Source organism: Nothoprocta perdicaria, unplaced genomic scaffold (genome assembly GCF_003342845.1).
Source record: "Nothoprocta perdicaria isolate Ctin4 unplaced genomic scaffold, notPer1 scaffold_156, whole genome shotgun sequence".
Classification (NCBI taxonomy): domain Eukaryota; kingdom Metazoa; phylum Chordata; class Aves; order Tinamiformes; family Tinamidae; genus Nothoprocta; species Nothoprocta perdicaria.
In genome coordinates, this window is record NW_020454716.1 from 49,808 (window position 1) to 71,993 (window position 22,186).

General features: G+C 49.8%; 1 protein-coding gene across 3 annotated transcripts in view; it reads right to left on the reverse strand.

Moving 5' to 3' along the window:
• Positions 1 to 16,433: 16,433 nt before the first annotated feature.
• The window catches only part of AMBRA1 (autophagy and beclin 1 regulator 1), a 121,388-nt gene continuing 115,635 nt past the window's right edge, over positions 16,434 to 22,186 (reverse strand). For all 3 annotated transcript variants that reach the window (XM_026035131.1, XM_026035130.1, XM_026035129.1), the window contains one exon: positions 16,434 to 17,973. In XM_026035131.1, the coding sequence (XP_025890916.1) occupies positions 17,483 to 17,973 (491 nt within the window). In that variant the 3' untranslated portion in view covers positions 16,434 to 17,482. The remainder of the gene's footprint in view (positions 17,974 to 22,186) is intronic.

The following is a 22,186-nucleotide window of genomic DNA, read 5'->3' on the forward strand; positions in this document are numbered from 1 at the left end:
GCTACAGCTTTCCAGAGAGGAGTGGACTAAAAGCACATGGCCTTGCTTTGCTACTACATCCAGGCCCCGTGGGAGGTATCCACAGCCAAATCTTATCATGCTTCATGATATGCCTATATCAGAGACACAGAAACAAATATATGCAAGCCAAAGCTGTTAGACACATCATTTAATACTCAGCTGTTCCCCAGCCCCCTGGGCTGTTTATAGAGACAGGGTAATGAAAGATTCTTTCATTATTTGCAAAAAGTCATTTTTAGCACCAGGGAGGGATGCCAGAGCGAGAGCCTCGGGGAGCGGATGCCTGTTCAGCCACAGAGCAGGTGCAGAGCCAGCAGCAGCGGAGAAGGTCCACACAGGTCACAGCGACGGCCTCCCGGGAGGGCCCTGGCAAAGACACGGCAGGGAAAGGAGAGTTTGGCCTCTGCAGCCCGTGCTGTCCTCAGGCTCTCTGCTGAAGCCAGCCAAAAGGGCAGCCGGGTGGGAAGATAATTTGGAGGTCTACAATGGAGAGTCATCCTTCAAGGCCCAGGCCCAGGCAACTAATGGCATAAGTTGATGTAAGTCAACTTACAGTTGACATAATCTCTGCACATCTGTCAGGTGTCTGGGGACTACCACATACTCATACTCTCGGAACGATGGCAGATATTGGTTTCTTAACTCACACAGCTAATCAGCTCTTTCTGGCATCTGTGCAATGACTAGGTATCCATAGATTGTCCAGTGTGTTTAAGAGCTATTTTTCTGTCTAAATCATGCTGCCAAGGGATAGTGAAATACCTCATAAATTTAATAAATGTGTTCCCAAAGGCAAAATCTCTACAGTGGCGGGACAGGTGAAATATTAGACTTCATCCCATTTGATTCCAGCCCTTCAAAGGTTGGTTGTTTTTTTGGGTACAGTCAATTGCTCAAGTGCCTTGTCGAGACAGGCACTGCCTGAGGGTGATTTATTACATGTATTGGACATGACTGACTGTGGATCACCCTCAGGAAGAGCCTAGCTCTGTACACAGAGAAAGTTTGGGTAACTCTGAGACTAGATGCCCAAGCTGCAGATGGCAAAGACAGGTGTGGGTCCCACAGACATGCTGGAAAGAGGATAGGAGTTGAAACTCTCCTGATCTATCTCACTGGTTTCAAGGATGCCAGAGGCTAACTGCTCTATCCCACGTGGCTCATCCCATGGCAAAGCAGCACTTTCCCAAGCCTTAAGGATTCACACTTTCCCCATAAGCCTGGAGAGACATTCCCACCTCATTAGAACTGAAAAGGAAGCTACATCCCATGCCCACTGCATCTTTCAGTGTGCCACAGAGAGCACCTACCTCTGGAGACAGTTAAATACAACAGCCTGCCTCCCACTCTGGCACACTACAATCCCTTTAGTCAATAATCATCTGCTTTTTGTGTTTTAAAAGATTGCTACTGCTATTTTAAGGTTGCACTCAATTTTGTCACATTTGCCATATAAGCACGACTTAGAATATTTTGCTATAATCATTTTTGTTATAGTCCCCATTCTTTCAGTTTTTACTTGCTTTCTGGGTAATCTAAGGGGTAAAGTGTTTTTGAATCACTTATTTTATACCTATTATCAGAAAAGAAAAGAAAAGAAAAGAAAAGAAAAGAAAAGAAAAGAAAAGAAAAGAAAAGAAAAGAAAAGAAAAGAANAAAAGAAAAGAAAAGAAAAGAAAAGAAAAGAAAAGAAAAGAAAAGAAAAGAAAAGAAAAGAAAAGAAAAGAAAAGAAAAGAAAAGAAAAGAAAAGGACAAAAGGAGAAAAGAGGGGAGGAGCATTCAAAGGAACCTCTGTTAGTTCGTTAACTGATAGATAATTTTTTCAAAACCAGACCCTCGGCTAGTCTGAAATCAATACACTGAGGTTAAAGTTAGGTTCATCCTAAGACACGGTCTGATGCACTGATGGATGGTGATGGGGATCTGAATATGACCTAAAAGTAACAAGAGCAAAGTCACTGATTTCGCAAGCAGTTGTCTCCGTTTGCCCGTTCCCAGATCTGCTGCCATTGCCAAGATACTGCCCTACCTGACAGACTCCTTCGGGGATGAGGAAAGGAAGCTGAGAAGCAACCCCAAGGCAGTGAGTACTAAGCTAAGGGGAGCACCAAAGCAGCATCTAAAGCCTAGAGACCCTCATTAGATCCACGAAGAACTAAAATGGTGGCAGCCATCCCCAGAAAAGAGATTCGTCCCAAGCTCCAGACCCACATGGGTCCAGAAGCACCAGTATGCAGGCGCAGAAGCCTCTTCGCTTGAAAGGAGTGCAGCAGGCACAAGGGAAAATCCAAGCCCTCCGGATATCTCCCTTGCAGCACCATAGGCTTCTCCTCCCCTTGGAAGCAGGGACCAAGAGCCAACGGCCCTCACTACATCACAGTCTCTCTTTGATCAGATTTAACTCACTAGGCAGCTTGACGGAGCCTAGCTTATAATAATCATGAAGCCTAATAAATATCTGCTTTAACACACCCACTGTTTTAAATGATTCTATTTAAATGCTTGATGTAATTGCCCATTGTGCTGAGACAGAGCACTCTGTGTGTGCCTCACCTCAGGCAGGGCAGCTCAGCCCCTGTATTTGGACGGAATTTGTGCTACCCCCACACATATTTACCTATCAGAGAGCCTCCATTAATATTAATGCTATCTACAGCCCTGCTCACAAGGAAGGAAACCAGGAGGAACACAGCAAGCACGCAAAAACCACAGCAGGTGAAAAACAGTTGGCATTTGCTATGTCAATAAAGCACTTAACACACAGAGAATGAACGTGATGATTAGCTGCCCCACAAAGGCAGGCTCCAGCACCCATGTGTCCCTGCCACAGGATTCTCCAGAGGAAAATATAATGCAGTTTGAGGAGTCTTCCCCTACTTGTTCATCCTTTAGAAGAAATGGGCTACTGTGCAGTCAGCTTGGGAAGTTACAGCTTGAGAAGCTACAGCAAGCAGCTAAATGGCATCTTTCGAGCTCCATGGCAGGAGCCAAGTGGATATGACAAATGCTTGGGAATGGCTGCATGGAAACAACCAGATATCTTCATGAAAAAACTCTCCAGGCATTTGTAAACCCTTAGTGGGGAGCACAGAACTTGGTGCACATGAAAAATAGGTAAATAACTCAAAGCCTGGAGACTGTTCCTAAACAGCAGTTTTAAAACAAAGTATTTTATCATCACAGAAGAAAGAGAAGAGGCCTAGATGTCCACTTGAAATTGGACTACAAAGGAGCTCCTAAAGGAAGGGAAATCTAGAAAAAGGAATTCACTACTGACAATGTTTTATCTCCCAAAATATCTATGAAACCTGGAAAAAAATCCTCAGATGAAGAAAAGAAAGGGCAATATTGAGGGTTATGCTGAATACTTTGATAAAGAGATAAGACAGAGACAAGGTATATGAATGGAGTAAGATTCAGGATGAAAACAGGCTGTGAAAAAAATATGTATAATGAATGACAATGAAATGAGTGCCATTGAAAAGGAGTCTCCAAGGGAAAAACATCACTAAAAAACAAGGCTTGGGTCAGCCTTTTCCAGGGAATCCCCTACAGTGCCTCTTTATCTTGACTCAGCACAAACTAGGGATAGGGTTAGACTTGAGGTTAGGACAGCATTTAGACAGAGAGAGAATTGAATCCCAGCTAAAGAGGAGCCCCAAGGGAAGGAAACTCCACTGAATTATTGCCCTCAGGCAACATTTTCCTGTCAGACACCTAGAGGTGCCCTAGCTTCATCACTGCTAGCTAGGGTTGGTGTTAGGGTATGGAAAAACACAGACATAGAGCAGTCATTGAATTACCAAAGAAAAAGGACCTCCAAGGAAAAAAAAAAAAAAACACCAGAATTCCTGTCCTGGAACAACATTTTCCTGTCAGACACCTCTGAGTGTCCTTGCCTTGCCTGATTGATAGCTAGGTTTAGGTTAGGATTAAGAGAAATACAAAGCATAGAGCTGTCGATGTACTGCCACTGAAAAGGACTCTCCAAGGGAGGAAAAGCACTGCCACATTTCTGGTCCTGGGATATCCTTAAGGAAAACCCTTTCTGATTTATGGAAGGGCTATTCCCATAGTCCTCCAAAGGGCTATGCAACAGAAAAATTGTCCACTGATAACATTTTTCTTCTGGGCTGTGGGCTGGGCTCCACTTAAGATAAGGTTAGGATTATGTTTCAATATGTTCCCAAAGGTAACATTTCCTCATTATGTTCACACTTGGCTGCATTCAGTGAAAGCCTCTCCAAATGATAGTTTCATATCTGTGCCTGTCCTCTGTGGAGGTTCTCACTGAGCTGAAAAGCGAGATGAGGAAGGGGGGTCCAGAGCCCACAGGCCATCATCTTTTTCAGCTTCCTGCACTGCTCCCCATCCTGACTTTCCAGTGCTCATTTCTCAGTCACCACTCGGGGCTGTTGTACCTGCTCTGTGCCAAGCCTTGGGATCACAGTGGTCCTTGCCCCTCCATAGGGCCAGTGGAAGCGAGCAGCCCAGTTAGGAGTCACTTACCTTAATCTCCAGGGTGGGTGAGCATGTCCACAAGGCATCACTCACACCTTTGGGATGTGCTTCTGTGTTGCTCTTCATCACCAGGCCCTGTACACCTTCTCTCTGGATGTTAACCTAGTTCTCTGATTCTGCCATCTCCTCTACTTGCTTTCCCCATCTGTTTCTTTTTATTATTTCTAGGCACACCATAAATCGTCCCCCCATTCTGATTCCTCTTTTCTTCCTGTGATAAAAGTCTCTTGGTTGCCCCACACATTCACTCCTCCCCACCAGCACAGTCCCACATCTGCTCCTCACCTCTGCTGGCACTCCAGCTGACTCTCCCCACATGGAGTCTTGGACTCGGGCTGCTTCCTCCTGACAGCCACGGAGAGGCCTGGAAGTGCCTCTGAGGGGTTATTGGGAGCAGCACAGAGAGCCCACGCAAGGACCGGTAGCGTGGAGGAAGTGTCCCAAGCTGCTACACCCTGCAGAGACTAAGGCCAGCCCTGCTGCCACCGTGCCTGGACACTCCCTTTGCTATCAGAGGCTCCTGTGCACGAGTTCTGCCCCCTGGCTACTCCACATCCAGCCCTAGATCAGCTCTCTGCCTGCTTCACAGAGCAAACTCCGCTGCCCAAAGCCCTAGCCAAGACTAAACCTCACTGAAGGCTTTAGCTATAGGAAGAAGCCATTTCTCAAGGCAGAGGCAGGGATGAAGGAGACTCAAGGCTGTGAGACGAGAGCTCTGTACTCTGCTGGCCCAGCTAATAATCCTGTATTAAATTACAGGTCCAGAGTTTGTTTTTATTTTTCTTTTGCTTGCTAGTTTGTTTAAATAAACTGTCTCTTCAGATTTATCAGCGTAATTCCTGATACTGCCTTGCTGGGGATCATTACAATAATCTCGCTGCTGTGTCTGTCGGGTAATTGGGAGGCAGGCGAGCGGCTCCTCAGAGGGCAGCAGTGGCTGGGCAGGAGGTGTCTGCAGGATGCAGCCTTGTGGACAGCAGAGCCGGGCCCAGGAACGGTTGTGGAGCGCAGGCCCCGAGCTCCTGCAAGCAGGCCCACCAGCAGCAGGCCCACCTGCAAGGTTCGGCCTCGCAAACACATTTTGCAGAAGAGACCATTTCTCAAATAGGCATTGCCGATGCGCAGGAGGACCCCCAGAAGCAAGAAGTAGAGGCAATGAACAAATCTGGATAGAGTAGCTTCAAACCTAAGGCTATAGCTGTGAGATACCTTCTCACCACCGCATGCTGACTGTTTGCCCCACACGCAGCACCCTCCTGCAGACACTGTGGGGCATAACAAAACACACGTCCCAGCACAGCCCGCAACTAGCACTGGCCATGGCTTCACTGGCTCCAGCAGGGTGAAGCAATTGCCTTTCGGTGTCACCATCTGACACCAGATGTACAAAGACTCGGACTTTGTAGCTTGACTTGGAGCGTCCACACTAAATTCACCAACATAGATGCGGTTCAAAAGCCCCACTCGCTTGCTGCGCTTGGCAATGCTTGCCCAGCGGGAGGCAAAAGGCAAGAGATGCCAGGGCCTTTTCCCATGCTGAGGGCCCCAGCAAGAGGCAGATTACCCTGCGTGGGTCACCGTGGTGGCAGTTTGCCTTCCTGGTGGCCCTTCTGGCTGAAGGCCACTGAAAGCCGCCTCCTCCCAGATGGAGCCTGGAATGACTGAGGTCCAGCCTTTGCTTGGCCAACATGAGCCTTCCCCACCTCTCTCTTAGAAGCTGAGTGTGGAGCCCAGGTTCCCCTGCAGCTTCACTCACATTTAGCCTAGGACAGTCCGCCCTGGGGCTCAGCCCTGAGCAGCAGTCCCATCATTCATTAAATTAACAGCTTCAGTTACACTAGGCCATATGCCGAAGGGCTGGAAGCAGGTGGGAATGCAGCAACACCACCAGAGCAGAGAACCAAGGGTGGAAAATTAGCTGGAAGAGCAGAAGGAAGCAAAGTGCTGCGCAGAAAGAGGATCAGTGGAAAGGGAGCCAATGGAAAGGGAAGGGAGGAAGATGGTCAATGGAAATGGAACATGGGACCATTTCATACCCCCAAAGGGGTCACCCACCCTTTGCAGGGGACACAGCTCTGTGGGGCCAGCAAGGTGTCCCCATGGACATCCCTGCATTAACCCACCTACCCCCCGCACAGAGCAACCCCACCCGGCAGGGAGCTGGCGGAACAGCGAGCAGGAGGCAGATAATCACATCAGAGAAATAAATTAAAAAACAACCCAGCCTGATGTTTTTATTAACTAAAATGAGCCTGCGATGGGACTTAATTTCCAGCCTCTCGGTGATTAGGTTTGGGGGTTGAGATGCGGCGCAGTGGCACCGCCGGGTGGCTGAAGAGCTTGTGGCACCGGCAAGGAGCATCCCGGCCACAGCAGGAGACCAGGAGAAAGGAGCAGAGGGAAGGCAGGGAACGCACGGCACATGCAGCCTTGCAACCCGGAGCCTGAGGAGAAGAGTTCCCAGCAACTCCAGAAAACAAGTGACCTGCTGAAAACCTGGCGTTAGCCGCTGCGATCGCTTCAGCGGTATCCCACTGGGGAAGAGCACAGCTTCCTGGCTCAGGCCTTCCACACAAGGGATGCTGTGTCCTTTCCTGCAACACGTGGGGCCAGAGGAACAAAACAAGAGCTCTGTGAAGGCAAACCTCACGTGCCGTTTGTGGGATGTGGTCTTCAGAGTGCAGGGCAGTTATTCACTACAGCCCCTTGCCCAGCCTCCCCACAGCCTCACAGCAAGTGCCAGGCCATGAGGCCTCTCCATCTGGCCCATCCACTCGCCAGCCCCAGCTCTCAGCATCCCTCTCCCCACCCTGAGTTTTTACTTTTGCCAGAAACCTTTCCTTGCATCTCCACGCATCAGGTACTTTGTGGAGTACTCATATTTAGCTCATTCAATCTCCCTTCATAAACTACCCCTTCAGGTCCTCATTTGTGCTGCTCTTCTCTAAGCTCTCTCCAGGTGGCCAACATGTGCCAGGGACTTTCAGGGTTTTTCCTGGTGTGAAATGGAAGCTGCAGGTATGTTGATGAATAGATTGAAAAATAATCTGTTTCCTTTTTCTATAGCAAAGGGATTTCACAACTCCGGGACTGAAGCAAGCCTGGAAACCTTGCAGTATCCCTAGCACAGAGGACAAGAATTCCACCATGTTGCAGCAGGGAGGAGTCCAGCATCTATGCCAGAGACGGTGCTGACAGACTCCTGCAGTACAGACAGCCTGTCTGGAAAGCACAGAGCAAAGTTTAAGAAAATAATCCATGCAAAGTTAAAAAAAAAAAAAAAAAAATCCATGCAAATTGTTAAAGCAAAGAGATTGGCAGAGAGGAACAATCCCTTTGGACAGCAATGGCCAGTGGCAAACCTGCACTGCCCAGGTCCATACCTGGCACCACAGCACGATGTCAAGCGCGCCAGGCTCATGGCACATTTTGTAGTGCAAGAACAACATGGAGCACCAAGAAGTCCTGCAGGTGCCACGGCTGAGCCTCCCCTCCTCAACCAGAGAGGGTGCCCAGACCGAAGGCAGTGACATCCCTGCACAAGGAGCTCCTCCAGCAGTCATGTCATTTGGGCTGGTGACCTGCTTCTTTCTGCAGACAGCACCACAGTCAAGTTCGTTTCAGTCTTCAGAGTAAGAGGGTACCTCTTGGTCTGAGAAGGGCTATACTCAGTGCAAAGTCAAGCATGTGCATAGAGACACACTGCAAGATGGGCAAGGGCTCTTCCCATCCTGGATGAACTCCCTACCTTGGTGAGGGCCAGACTCTGCCTCACAAGGTCAGATGGGTATTTTGCTGGAAGGTCTCAAAATCTGCTTGCTACAAAAACATCCATCCCTCCTGGCAGCAGCTGCTACCAGTAACTTCCTTGGATCTCTTGGTGGGACTTGACTATCAACAGCCTGGTGCCCATGGCTGTGTTTCCACACAAAATCCATTCAAGTCCTTCCATGGCCCTTCCCAAGCCAGCTGGGGACTCCACTTCTCCCTCAAAACGTTCAGAGCACAGCTCCCTCCATCCATCAGAGGAAAGGGGAGAGGGGAAAAAAAGGAAAGGAAAAAAATACACATGCACAAAACTCCTTGAAAGGGAAATCTGGCTGTGTCCAAGGCGCTGAGCCTTAACCTCCAGCTGCAAGGGAGCTGGATCCCCATGCTGTGGGTGTCCTGGGTGCCAGAGCCACCCTGGGCACACGTGTGGCCCTGAAGCATCTTGGAGGGGCGGCTGGCAGGACCCTGTCCCCATAATCTTCTCCTTCCCCAGTAAGGGCTGTCTTCAGACCAGGCCGTTTCCATCAATCCCATTAGCTGCACGCTAGGCAGAACTGCCAGGAAGAAAGGCCGGCGCAAGCTGACAAGCATAAGATAGATAAAATGCCAGGAAGGGGGAATGGGGACTGGGAGGAGGGAAGAGGAGGAGCAGAATGCAACTGCTAGAGAAAAATCACCCGGCAAGAGAGGTAGCAGGCAAAGAGCAGCAAGGGGCCAGGTATCTGTCAGCGAGAGGTGTCAGGAAGAGCCAGGAGGGGAGGAGACGGTGCTGCCCAGCCCCTCAGGCTCACAGGGCAGCTCTGGCAGGGAAAGGCTGGCAGCGCGGACAGCAGCGCAAGGAGCAGAGCAGGCCCAGGACCCCGGTCACCTCCGTGCCCGGCCCGGGGCCTCCCCAGCACAGCCCGCCCTGGCCGGGCAGGCCAGCGTGCCGCATCCCGGCACGGGGGCAACCAGCACCCCCTGCCCTCGGGAAGGCTCCCGGGCAGGAGGCAGCAGCCCCAGGTCCCCTCCCCTGCCCCACCGCACTGCCCTTGGCCAGCACCAGCTGCGTCACATCCCCTGCTGCAATGGGTGGGCCTGGGACACTTCAGCTCCCACACAGGCTCAAGGAGCACAGGAGAACCAGCCCCACTGGTGGGATGGCTCCCTTGCCTGGAGCCACAAGGCAAGGGATCCTCGGACCAGGTGGCAGAGGGTGGAGGACACAGGCCTTGCCATGACCTTCTCCTGGCTAGGGAACAGACCCCGACATCCCAACAAGGACAGAGGTGGTTTCAAGGCAGGTAGCAGCAGGCAGGACCGCAGAGGAGTTCTACTCGCTGGCAGCTTGGTGACTGCTGACATCCCTGCACATGCCCCGCACCCTTAACGACTCCTCTGACTCCTATTAGGGAGTTAGCCAGGGTATTCCCAGGGCATTTGGCTTCCAAAATAACTTCTAGGCAGTAGGCTCAGCCCCTCTGTGCTACACGCAGCGGGATGCCACAGTAAGCAGTGTTAGTCACTTGTGACACCAGGTTCTCTGCTACACTTGGTGCCTGCCATGGCCACCCAGACCCTGTCCTCGCTGCCTGCAGACAGCAGCCCTCGCCCCCTTGCCGTGACCTACATTCTGGGTCCTCAAACATACGTCCCTGCACTAGGCTGCAGTAAGCCCTCAAAGTGCTGTATAGGGCTAATTTCTGATCAGGCTGTCATGAAGTATTATGTCAAATATCTTACAGGAGTCTAAGCGTATTATGCCAACGCAGCTACCTTTGTCAACCAAATCCAAAATCTCATCAAAAAACAATACCAGGTTTATCCTTGTTCTGCACCCTTAGAACAGATCAAATCCCAGGGCTTTTCCCAGGTCACTGCACGGTAACCTATGCCAGCCATTCAACATGTGGCTAAAAACGGCAGCAGCACCATCCCACATCCCCAACCAGCACATTGCAATGAGTTTTCTAGATAGAACCAGCCCCGACCCTCTTGCACCTACAGTGACACCTGCCAGTATCAGCAGACCCAGTGCCACCACAGGAGCTTTGGGGACCTTGCAGAGGACCCACCACACAGCTCCTCTCTCCCACTTCACTAGCAGCAACAAGACACAAAAAGAGAGTGAGAACAGCCACAGCAGGCACTAGGTGAGAGCGGGGCGGGCAAAAGACTGCTCTGTCCTCACAGAACCTGAGCTCAGCTTTCCAAGAAGTCTGCTCCTCACAGGCTCCATCCTGCACCCCAGCGCTCCCTGCACCTTACCAAACTCTTTTCTCCCTCACAACACCACGAGTTGTTGCTATTCACACCCAGCCCCTGAGCCCAAGAGCTGTTTTTCCATGGCTGTGCTCGGACACCCTCTGCAATGCAGGACCAGCTTTATTTCCTCCCTAAATAATTGTTTTAATTAGCATTTGCTTTGATGTAGGTGATTAGCACCAGGCTGCTGGCAAGGCTTCCTCGGGAACTTTTGCAGTGGGCAGACAGATAAACGCAACCCTTTGTACTGACATAGCATTTAAATGCTTTAATACTACCCTTCCTAATAGCTGCCAGTCAGTCTTCATTAGACCATTTGAGTGTTTTCTAATTCTGTCTGCAGTGGAAGCAGCATACGCAGCATCGCCATCAAGTTTGGGGTGCCTCCTGACAGAAAACGCTCCCATTTCCACGCCAGCCATCTGCGCCGCTTCCTTCCCAGATGCAAACTGCCCCGAGCCAGGGCTGAGCTAGGGCACCAGGCTGCGCCGGAGGAGATTCGGGGGCAGGGGTGACACGGGTGAGCAGCCTGCAGGGCTGCACGTGCTTGGTGCCCTGCCTGGCAGGGCTGAGCAAATCCAGGCTGTCAATACCCAAGAAGAGAGCCCTGATCTTTGCTGCTCCATTTGCAGCAAGGAGCCTCTCTCCTCCCGGAGAGGCTTCACAAGGGCAAGGGGAAGGAGAGTAGCTGGATTTCTGGAAAACAGATAGAAAAGGGCAGCAGCACCTAGCAAACTAAACTGAATTTCAGCAGTGCCTGGTCAGCAGCCAGCAACCATCACACCAATAACAGGAATCAGTTTATCCTAGAGCCTGGAAACTGCTATGAAAATAAATAATCTGCAAATTAAAGTTCCCTCTCAATGTGGTGGAATTGCCCCACATTCTGTACTCTAGAGGAGAGATTAGAGCCAATCTGTAATCAGAGCCAGCCATGATCCTATCAGGATATTACTGTATTATTGAACTGGGAATTGAGAGGGGGTTTAATAGCTACAACGTTATCATGGATCAAACATTAGACTTCAGGAAAGGCCAAGACTCTGAATGCTTTCCCTGCTTCAAGGCAGTAATCGCATGCCATGAAATTCTTGAGGCTAAAACTATTTTAATCTCTGCATCAAATTAACCCAGATTCATGAATAAAAGCCATCAATGGGGCACATAAACCTGTACTCCAACCCTCACAAGCTTTCAAACAGCCCAAGAGATCACTCCTGCCTTTGGGAACATAGATTCACAGGTAGGGATCTGGTTTGACTGAAGGCAGAAACTAGCTACTCACACCTTGAACGTCTCATGGTTCTGCTGCAGCAGGAGTTCACGTCCAGCAAACACAACCATCTGTCAGCCTTGCAGCACGGGCCAGGAAGGGCAGAGCTGGAGCATGTCAAAAGCAGAGGGACCTGAAGGGGCCAGAGCAGGCAGTCAGCATGCCCAGCCCCATGGATGTGCTATGACTTCCCCATCCTGAGACATTAGGAGCATGTAGTGTGGGGGCTGCATGGGCAGGAGCCCCCTGTCCCCGGCTGAGCCTCGTGAACGCTACATGGAAACAGGCAGCTTTGCTAATGCTGAGCGAGTTCCTGTAACGCTGTTGTCACACGTGAGGTGGCTTTTGAGATTAGAGTGGGAAATGGGAACACCTGGGTTCTGCTTCCAAACGTGCCTCATTTTCTGAGCGAAAGCCTGGCCGAAAACTTAACCTTTCCTCTGCCTGCCCATCTGTAAAACACGTATTATGTATCCTATAGAATTACACATTTCAGATTCTCTTTAAAGCCAAGACAGGGGCACATGTTCCACTGCTGAGACCTTCTCCTTCCTGACAAATGCCCCTCGAACCCTGCCCACCTGAGGCTCAGGCCCCACCAGCGCTGCCTGCACAGCACTACCGAGGCGGAGGAGCCTGGCCTGAACCAGCACGGGGGCCTCTCCCTTTGGAGCAGTCCTTGGCACCCACCAGGCACCCAGGCAGGGAAGGGGCATGGCTGGAGGCGCAGCAAAAAGCCCGTGGTTTTCAGAGGGGCGGCACAGAGGAAGCCTTGCTGCACCCGCTGCTCCGGGCTGCTGCCTGCACAGGGCCCAGGTCGTCTTGCAGCCCCCCATGAGGGCCACGCTGGGGCAGCTCCCTGCCCAGGGGCTCCCGTGATGTCCCCACCGCCAGCTGCCCGGCGCGGACAGAGGGAGCCCTGCCAGCTCCTGCTTGTGCCGAGCGCTAGAAACGATCACTCGAAAGGAAAAATAAACACTTGCAGAGGCAGCTCCCCAAGAACAGATGAGGGAGGCTTCTGCTCACGATGCTGTGGGGAAACAAATTCCTGCATTGAGCGGTGAGCTGAATGGAGTGCTGCTTACCACAGCAGGGGCACCAAGCAGCAGCAGCAGCAGCAGGGCACGAGCAGAGGCCCGTGCTGCTGCAGGGTGGGTAAGAGGGGCCCCGACGCTAAGTGCCCGGCTGTGTGCTCAGCGTGTCGGCTGGGAATGAAACGCCGTCTCCCTGCCTGGGCCGAGCGCCCCTTACACGGACCAGCAGCCGTGCCACGGTTATGTGCTGCGCACCCAGACCTCAATTACAGCCCGGATGGCTCACATACTGCACGCTTTAATTAATTTGCCTTTTCCTGCTGGAGAACAGCTTCTCTCACAGACCGGGGCTGCGCAGGGAGGGCAGCTGCTCCCCAGCAAACTGCCTCCTCCATCAGCCTGAGCAGAGGCTGGAAAGGTCGGCTCTGGGCCTAGGCTTTGGACAAGGGAGGGCTGACAACAGCCAAAGCCTCCTCCTTACTTCTAGAAAAATCTGTGGGCTCCCCTCCAGGCCAACAAGAGCCACGATGAGCAGCAGGATTCCTATTAAGTCACAAGCCATTTACGGTCACAAAAGGACCTTACCTGAGGACATGGTTCACATCTGCACCAAGGGACCTTACCTGAGGACATGGTTCACGTCTGCATCAAGAGACCTTACCTGAGGGCATGGTTCACATCTGCACCAGCATCTCCCTCTCAGGGCTGAGCACTGGGCAGCCCCTCAGCTCACGTGCCCCTCACGAAGCACAGAAGGACACAGGACGCAGAGGGGCATGGAGGAAAAAGGCAGCAAAGGAGAGAGGACAGGAGCCATGGGAGGTTGCCTGGGTCTCCCCTGGCCCTCATCAGGAGGTAGTTTGGCCCCAGGATGCACAGCAGATGCATCGAGTCACACCAAGCACAGCTGCCCTACCTGAGCTCCCCGCGTCGCTTCTGGAACCTTCTCCTCTGCTCCTGCCTCCCTGCTGGCTCCCACCACAGCTGCGCCAACCCACCATTAACCTCCATCCACAGGGAGAACTGGCCTTTACTTCAGACTCTGACTCCCATCTCAAGCAGTTTTCATCTCCAGGAAAACTTTCCCCCCTCACCCTTTAGGCAAGGCAGTGTCTTTAACAGCCTCTTGTTAAGAATTTTATCAAAAGCCTTTGGAAAGCTAAATAAAATTCTTTGCACTGCTTTTCTTCTTTCTCCAGGACTTTGCTAGCACATTTAAAGGTTCCTCACAGGCTAGAGGTGAGAAAAGCTTTTTGTTTTGAAGATTATTTCCTGCTCCCAAGCAGCAGAACTCTCATTTTGCCTTCCAAATGGGGCCAGCAATCACGCGTGGCTCCAGCTTGGTTTCCTTGGGCAGCTCCTGTTGAACTTGCACCTCGCTGCTGCAGGGTGTTTGCTGCAATGGGGTGTTACCACACTGCAGTGCCTGCATGAGGTGCCGGGTTTTGGGAAGGAGCCCTGTGACCCCACTGCCCTGTGCCTACATGTGAGCAATCCCACAGACTCTGTGCCCCATCTTCAACCACACAGATTCAAAGGGTTTCTAGGCCTGGGCACGCAAGTCAGCTCAAGCCCTGTCCAAACCTTCAACCAAGGTTTGAACTTCAAGACTGTTGTGCTGAAACACAGAGGTCCAAGCACAGAGGCACAAGTAACATATATCAGGAGAACAACATCAACCCCCAGAGAGAAAATGCTTTCTTTTTTTTTTTTTTTTTTTTTTTTTAAATTTTTATTTTTTTAAATCTCCCTTCTCCCACACCTTCCTGCCCCTCCACCAAGTCCCAGGAGGCAAGGGAGAGAAATGCAGCTTGGGTGATTCTGTGCCTGAAACAAAACCAAAATGCAGCGCTGCCTATGTTCAAGACCACCACTTCTGGCACTGAAGAGCACCCACTAGCCTTGCAGCAGCAGCAGGACATCTACAAGCAGCATTTCTAAAGCAGCATCTGAAGATTAAGTCCACTCTCACCTACTCCTGCTGACCTAAGGCACTTCATAAAACTTGTATGAACATAAGAAACAGGATGCAGCTCTTCTCAGCCTTTGCCCCAAAGCTGCAACTCAGTTAGGAGAAACATTGAATCTGCCTATTCTGATCAGGCCTCCATCCTTACCTCATCTGGAGGAGTTTCCCCACAAGCCTCCAAATGAAAGGGTGCCGCGATGCGCCAAGCCCACATCGAATACAGTAGCCGAGGTTTGCTTCTGCTCCAACCAGAGCTGATCATCTGCTCTGCCACTGTCTCCAGCGGGGGCAGGTCTTGACCAAGGGGAGGTCCAAAGCACAGCAGGCTGCAGACCTCTGCGAAACTGTGACAGCCTGGCGAGAACGTCCCAGCAACAGTGCACATCAGGGCTGGCTTTGAGAATCTGGCAGCGCGAGTGCAAGGCACCCCAGAAGACCCTTCTCTAACTGTGTTGGAAAATTTCCTGTAGGCAGTTTGGCTCAGGTTACAGAAATAGACATCCATAAATGCCCTGCAATACATTTATTAAGCATGTGCCTCAAAACTCTTCCAGGCATCACAAAGGGAGAGGGACCGTGCCAGGCTGAGCCGAAGCAAAGGCAGGTTTTTTTTCTAGGCTCTGTTCTTCTCTGTTTGTTTTCAAGAAGAGCAGTAAACAGCTCTGCCTAGACTCGTACCCACCCTGTCTGCACAAGTCTGTAGCTAAGACACGTCTCCTTGGGCTCACAGTGTCAGCACATCCCCAGGCCGCTCTACACTGAGGCAAGAGAGGGATGCTTGAAGCCTTCCTCACCACACATGGGAATCCCGTTTTTCAGGCTGCTCTTCTGTCAGATCAGGGATGTGGTTGGCTCAGGTCAGCTTTTAGAGCCTCATTAACACTCTGCAATGAGGCCTGGCAGCAGCTGATTTGATTTAAGGTTCATTTCCAGGCTATGATTTAAGAGAAGATTTGCTTAATGCTCTCTAACAGACTCTTCTGACTGGGAGCTTGAGTGCTGCTTAATGACAATCTTATTTATTGTGATGTTTTTGCAGCGCAGAGTCGAAAGGAGCACTGCAGCTGCTGGCAGGTGCTCATATGGCAGAGGAAGCATCCCTCACTGCAGGAAGTGCAGGAAGGCACCGGGAACTGCATTCCTTTATTCAGAGCAGACAGATATTGTATCTGTTCCCTGCTATAAGAGGTCTGCAAGACGGACTGCTCGTGGTTTGCATAAGGCAGACAGCCCTGCGAGTCTGTATGCCTGGTTTTTTTCCCTCTCCATTTTCTCCCTATTGCAGTATTTCAGTGGTGGGGAACATCAAAGTGCCTGCTTAACTCCAGAGGGGCTGAAAGACAACTCCAAAACAAGACTTCCCAGTTTCCCCTCCCAGTTGCCCAGTTTTGGGTTTCCAAATCCTGGTAGGGAGGTGGTCACAGTCTCACACTGACAAAGTGCTTTGAGCTTCTGAGCTGGACACAGCCATTCCAAGGCCAAACGTGCAGACATCCACCACACAAGTGAAGACAGTAGGTCAAGCAAGGGTTTGTCATATTTTAATGACATTGATCTTTGGTGTTTCCCTCGTTAGCACTCGCGCTCTCCCCTCTTTCCTCCACAAGCCTGCTAGGGATGGAGAGTTACAAACGAAAAGGAAAATCACATTTGAGACTAAAAACAAAATATCAGAGCCTTGATTTCTCCACTAGAAACTACATGTACAAGGTCAATATTTCACATGCAACACCTTACATCACAGACCCATACCTCACACCCTGGCCTGGAGCTGGAAGTATTCCCTGCCTCCTGCTAAGGAGGTGCAGCTGAGACCTGGTGTCAGGAGATTGCTGGGGTGGCTCATTCACATTGAGATTGGCACAACTTAGAATATCCTTTTGTGAACTGCATCCTCTCGTGAAAGCAGTAGCCCCTTTTCCTCTACTCATCTGGAACAGCGGCTCTTCCTAGGCTCCTGCCAAGTACTAAACCAACACTCTAAAAGGGAAAGAACTCCACTCATAAGCATTTTGTGAGCCACACAGGTTTGGCAAAACCCAGCTCTTCCCCAGAGAAGACCACAGCTCAGGCAGGAAGGGTCCCAAAACACACTGTGCTCTGAAAGGGGGCAGAGCTGTGCCATGGAGCAGGGCTGTGGCCTGGAAGACTCCTCCACTCCAGCGAGGAGCTGGAGCATCACACCCAGGTCTGCCCGGTACGGCTGCCTCTCTCCAGAAGGATGCTGCAAACTCCTTTTCCTTTCTTCATTCTACTAATCAATCCCTAGGCATAAAATGGCAGGAAAAGAGGAAAGGAAAGAAGCTTTACAAAGGATGTTCATCAAATTGCAGGATTAGGGCTTAGCTCTGGGGATTCCAGGGGGCTGCAAAATCTGCACAAGACACAACCAGGCTGGTTGCAATGTTTCTACATTTCTGTTAACTATTCAGCAGCAGGAAAGCTGGAATTTAAGATAATATGCCTTCTTCCCTATACGTTCTCTTGCAGTTCTTATCCCTTCCCACTTACTGAGGGTACAGATACTTTCTGAATCGCCAACATCCTGCCAGAGCCTATTAAGTCCCTACTCTTCCAGCTCCTGGCCAGCTGTGAGGTACAGGTCTCCGCTGAGCAGTACAAGGGTAGCACCAACACACAACTCATCTCTACCTGTTCCGCGACTCCCCACTGGTGCTGTCATTACTATAGAAGTTGGTACTGTCAGGAAGATGGTTATTATTAGTTAGGTCACTGTATTCAATTGGTCCCTCAGTGTCCATGGAAGACTGAGCCTGCTCTGACAGGTCCACGTCACCAGCTCCTTGCCCTTCGCTCGCGACAGGGGCTGTCCGCGGGCTCAGGCCGTGCTCCGACAGCTGCCGAGACTCCGAGAGGATCCGTCCCTCCAGCTCAGCTGCCAGCTGCTGAGAGGTGGGCTGCTGTGCCGGGGCGCCCTCAGCCCCGCTGGGCTCTGCCCCAGTCTGAGAGCTGCGGTGGATGCGGTGGCTCACGATGATGTTGTTGCCAAAGCCGCCCATGGAGGCCATGGTGGTGCTCTGCTCCCGCTGCACCACAGCGGTCATGCCACCTTCTGCCATGAGCCTTTGGATCCTGCTCAGGGCGTCCTCCCCACTGGCCCCGTATTCTGGACCTTCACCTGAAAGAGAGAACAGAAGGAGTTTGACACACATGGAAAGCCTGATGTTTTATTCCTCTAATTGATGTCCAAGAGAAAAAAGACCCTCAAATCTGTCAAGAAAATTTTGTTGCCACTGTCACACATATCCCTCATATTGCATGTTCTAGCCTTGAAGAGGAAGTTTTTATCCAGTCCTACAGGTGAGGAAAGACTAAAGTCAAAGAGGCAGAACAATTTCTCACGCTTACAAAGACAGTCTAGCCAGTCAAACAGGGACAGGAAGAGAAAAGCTGGATTTTCACTGCAAAAAATCAAGCACTTTGCAATGGTGTAAAGGAGCCCTGTAGCCTTTCCTACCTGACCCATTTGAGAACATCCCGGGCAAACGAGGTGTAAGCAATCCCCCCTGCACCATCGAGGACAGGAGCAGGTAACCCAGCATTTAGGTCCCCTTCATAGTCGGTTTGTATTGAGCTCTGAGGGAACCATCATCAGGCTCCTTGGTTGTTCCGAAGGACAAAATCTCACAGAAGGTTGAGCCTTCTGGATGAGCTGGCCCATCCAGAAGAATAAATTCCCACAGCAGGAAAGTCCAGTCCAGCTCTCTTTCCCAGCATCCTCCTTTTGCTGCAAACCTCACCCAGACTGTTCGGGGGAAAAATTTGTAATCATAAACTGCTAGAATGGTTGCACAGTAGCATCCTGCTGGTTCTTATTAAAGAGATAAATCTCACTCCCAGCTCCACGAAGCCATCACGCTGCTGATTAGAGGACAAGAGAAAACCATGATATCTCCTGGCACCAGGGAAATGAACACAAATGTCAACAGGCTAAACAGAGGCAGGAGTTTTAAAAACAAGAACACAAAAAGCCACACTGACTAGGAAGACAAAACAGCTTAGGGCTGTGGGGCGGAGGACGTGTCTCCAACATGGGCTGTGGTATTCAGCACAGCCTCTATTATACCACTGTAAAGGCAATTTTTCTTTGAAAAACAAACAAAAACAAGATAATTAAGGCTGTTAACACACACACCATCAGTGACAGCTTATTCCATTTCCTCATGGGCTCAGGGGTTCTTACACGAAACAGCAGTGACTGATTCCACCACAGGGTATGGCTAATTTCACCTTCAGCCAAGCTCACTGACATACTGCCTCCTGTCACTGCGACAACACGGATAACTAAGAGCAAATGTAATTCTCACAAATAGAGTAAGTTTTCTTTTTTCTGCTAAGGATGTATTGGCCTTCTATATACACTATACACATGGCAATTTTATAGTTCTCTGGTTAGGGCATGACTGAGAGCACAGACACTAGTAGCCATAGAGTGTTTGCAGCAGAGCCTAGAGGAGCAGAAACACCCACTGAACAGAGTCTGGCCAACAGCTCTGGTTGAAGCACCAGCAATCCTGTGCAGGACCTGGCTGATGCATGAATAAGGAACCAGGCTGACCAGCACACACAGTGCTGGGCACAGAGGAGACTGTCAAATGGCTGGAAACTTGGTATGAAAAGTGTAAATGCCTGTGGACTGTGGAATCATAATAACGAGTAGCAGGTAATTGGAGCATTTCAGAAGCACAATTTTGGATTTTGTCATCACTTCCCGAGGCCATAGCCATAAGCACTTTGTCACTAAGCATCTGTCTGTGCCTGACAGGAAAGCTGAGAAGACCCAAGCTGTGAGCTGGCTTAGAGGCCTGCCAGCCAGCCCTAACTACACATGGCCAGGAAGAGCAGGTATTCTGCCCCTGACAGACCACTTACTATAAACTGGTCATCTTCCAGACTATGAGCACAGAGGATGCTGGAAATTCCAACCACCAAAGGCCAGAAGTCAGCGTCACCACACAGCATCAAGAAGCACCTCTGCTTTTACTTTTGGCAGGGGGTAGATTGGGGCAGGAGGGAGACAGGCCACACGTAAACAGGCTGCACAACCTGCAGGCAATTCAAGGTCCACTTTACTCCATTCAGGAGTGGCAACACTGCTGCTTTATACTCATCTCCCCTGAAAGGAGAGCAGACGTTTTGCCTTGACAGCCCTCTGCGTCAAAGTCTTGCCGTGCTGAATTCTGAGGAGAGATGCATTAGCCACAGGCCATCCTGGCTGCTATTTTGTTAGTTAATGGAGTCAGCCACCTAGCCCAATAGAAATGCCCTGGTCTTTGGGATGGTCAGGTGGACATGGAGAACACACATTCAAAAAAGTGAAAAGTCCACAGAAAAAGGGCTAAGACTGGGCTCATCAGCAGTTTTTCATGCACTAGCCTACTTTACTACTTCCAAAACCAAGCCGTGTTCAGTAGCAAGGCTTGTAAACAAAGCTTCAGAACCAGAACCAAATGTAAGCACTGCAGAAATGTCTCTGTCTTCAGCACACATGAACAACAGCTCTGAGATGTGAGGTGACCCAGGAACTGAGGTGCTCAAAGACAAAAATATCAGCATTTTAAAATTAATTCACTTGATGCATAAGGAGAGAAAAGGGAGGGCCACAGCTCTGCAATATCAGATATGAATGACGACATCTTCCTTTAGTGACACAAGAAACACTACTGTTACTTTCCCACCCAGCCAAGCTCAGATGCATGCTCAAACCTCAAGCAATTATGAAGAATTTGGCAAAGGCACAACTGCTTTCATTTGTGACAAATTCCCAGACAGTATCTCAGGTATGAGTGGAACTTAATTTCGTATGGACAATTTTAAGGCTATCCTCTAACACTTAAGCCTCGGACAGCTAGGTACTTGAAAGGTCAACATAAAGACTTTTCATGGTAAAAGACACTTGTAGAACCCTGTGGTATTTTTAGGTAGTGCTTTTGAGAGGGCTTTAAAGAGAAGCTGAAATTTGTAATTCTATAGGATACATAATACATATTTTACAGATGGAGAGAGGAAAGGTTAAGTGTCCTGCCTGGGCTTTCACTCAGAAAATGAGAGGCACGTTTGGAAACAGAACCCAGGTGTTCCCACTTCCCTTCCACGAGAGGCCTAAGGAAGACAGCAGAAAATTTACACGAGGACATTTTCATCTCTATGGGATCTCTTTTCACTACAGCTGGAACAGACAATCCCACAACCCGTGCCTTCATTTTACAAACCTCTTCCCACTCAAAAGCAAACTCTCACCATTCAAATTACAGATGCTACTTTTGAAAGCACTTGCACAAGATGGAAGTTTGTAGTGGCCAGTGAAAATATTTCAACTAAACAGGTTATGAAACTGTACATGGCACGACAGCAGTCAACTGCTGCTCCCTCAATACAGGTAAAGCAGTGATCTACTTACAGAAAGTTATCTGGCATCCACACAGTAGTTAACAATACATGACTACTTACGCAATGAGCATTTAGCTATCTAAATTTTAAGCCCCAAAGACCATCTAGATGATAGGAACTGACATGACAACTGCCATTCAGTTACTTCCATCAGGCTTTTTTGGGGGATTGTTTTTAAACTAAGTGCATTAACTTGAAGAGACATTGATATACTGGTGAGGGTCAAGGACAGTGCACACACACACACAATCAGCCACTTTTCTGTAGCTCTATAAATGCCCCTTAATCTCAGTCTTCAGCACCTTTTGCACTGTTCCAGGTTCTGACAGCTACTGCCACTTGTACTTATTAAGCCTCAGGTTCAACAGCGTGAATAAGAGTCTGCCACAGCTGAGCCAGTCTTGATTGTGAATTATAGTTTCTAGAGGTTAAAACTTTAGGTCATTAACTCTCATAAGGAATCTCTGCTCATTTAAGATTTAATTTGCAAACAGATCCTGTTGCACCTTTCCATTTCCAAGGGAAAAGGCAGTGCAAATCCCAGCAGATTGTATCTAATTAAGAGTGCCTCAAAGTTACAGCTCATCACAATTTTCACTATGTCTGCTAGTTTAAAGGAAAGTAGGAGACAGCCGAAACATTGTTTCAGGCACTTCCTGCTACCTCTCTTCATTTCTCTCCCCACTCTTTCTTGGCTTATGCATGGTTTGCAGAGCTCACAAGGAAGCCATCAACTACCATAAAGAAAAAGATACAGGCATTAGAAGGATTCACTTCTAAAAAAGTCATCACACACTCATCCCTCTAAAGGAGGTAGAAAGATAATCACAACAGCTACGTCCCTGCAGAGCTTTGCATGAGAAAAGGAAACTATTTATACCCCCATGGAGCTTAATTAGATTTCTGATGCAATTCTGCATACTTTTTTTTTTTTTTTTTTT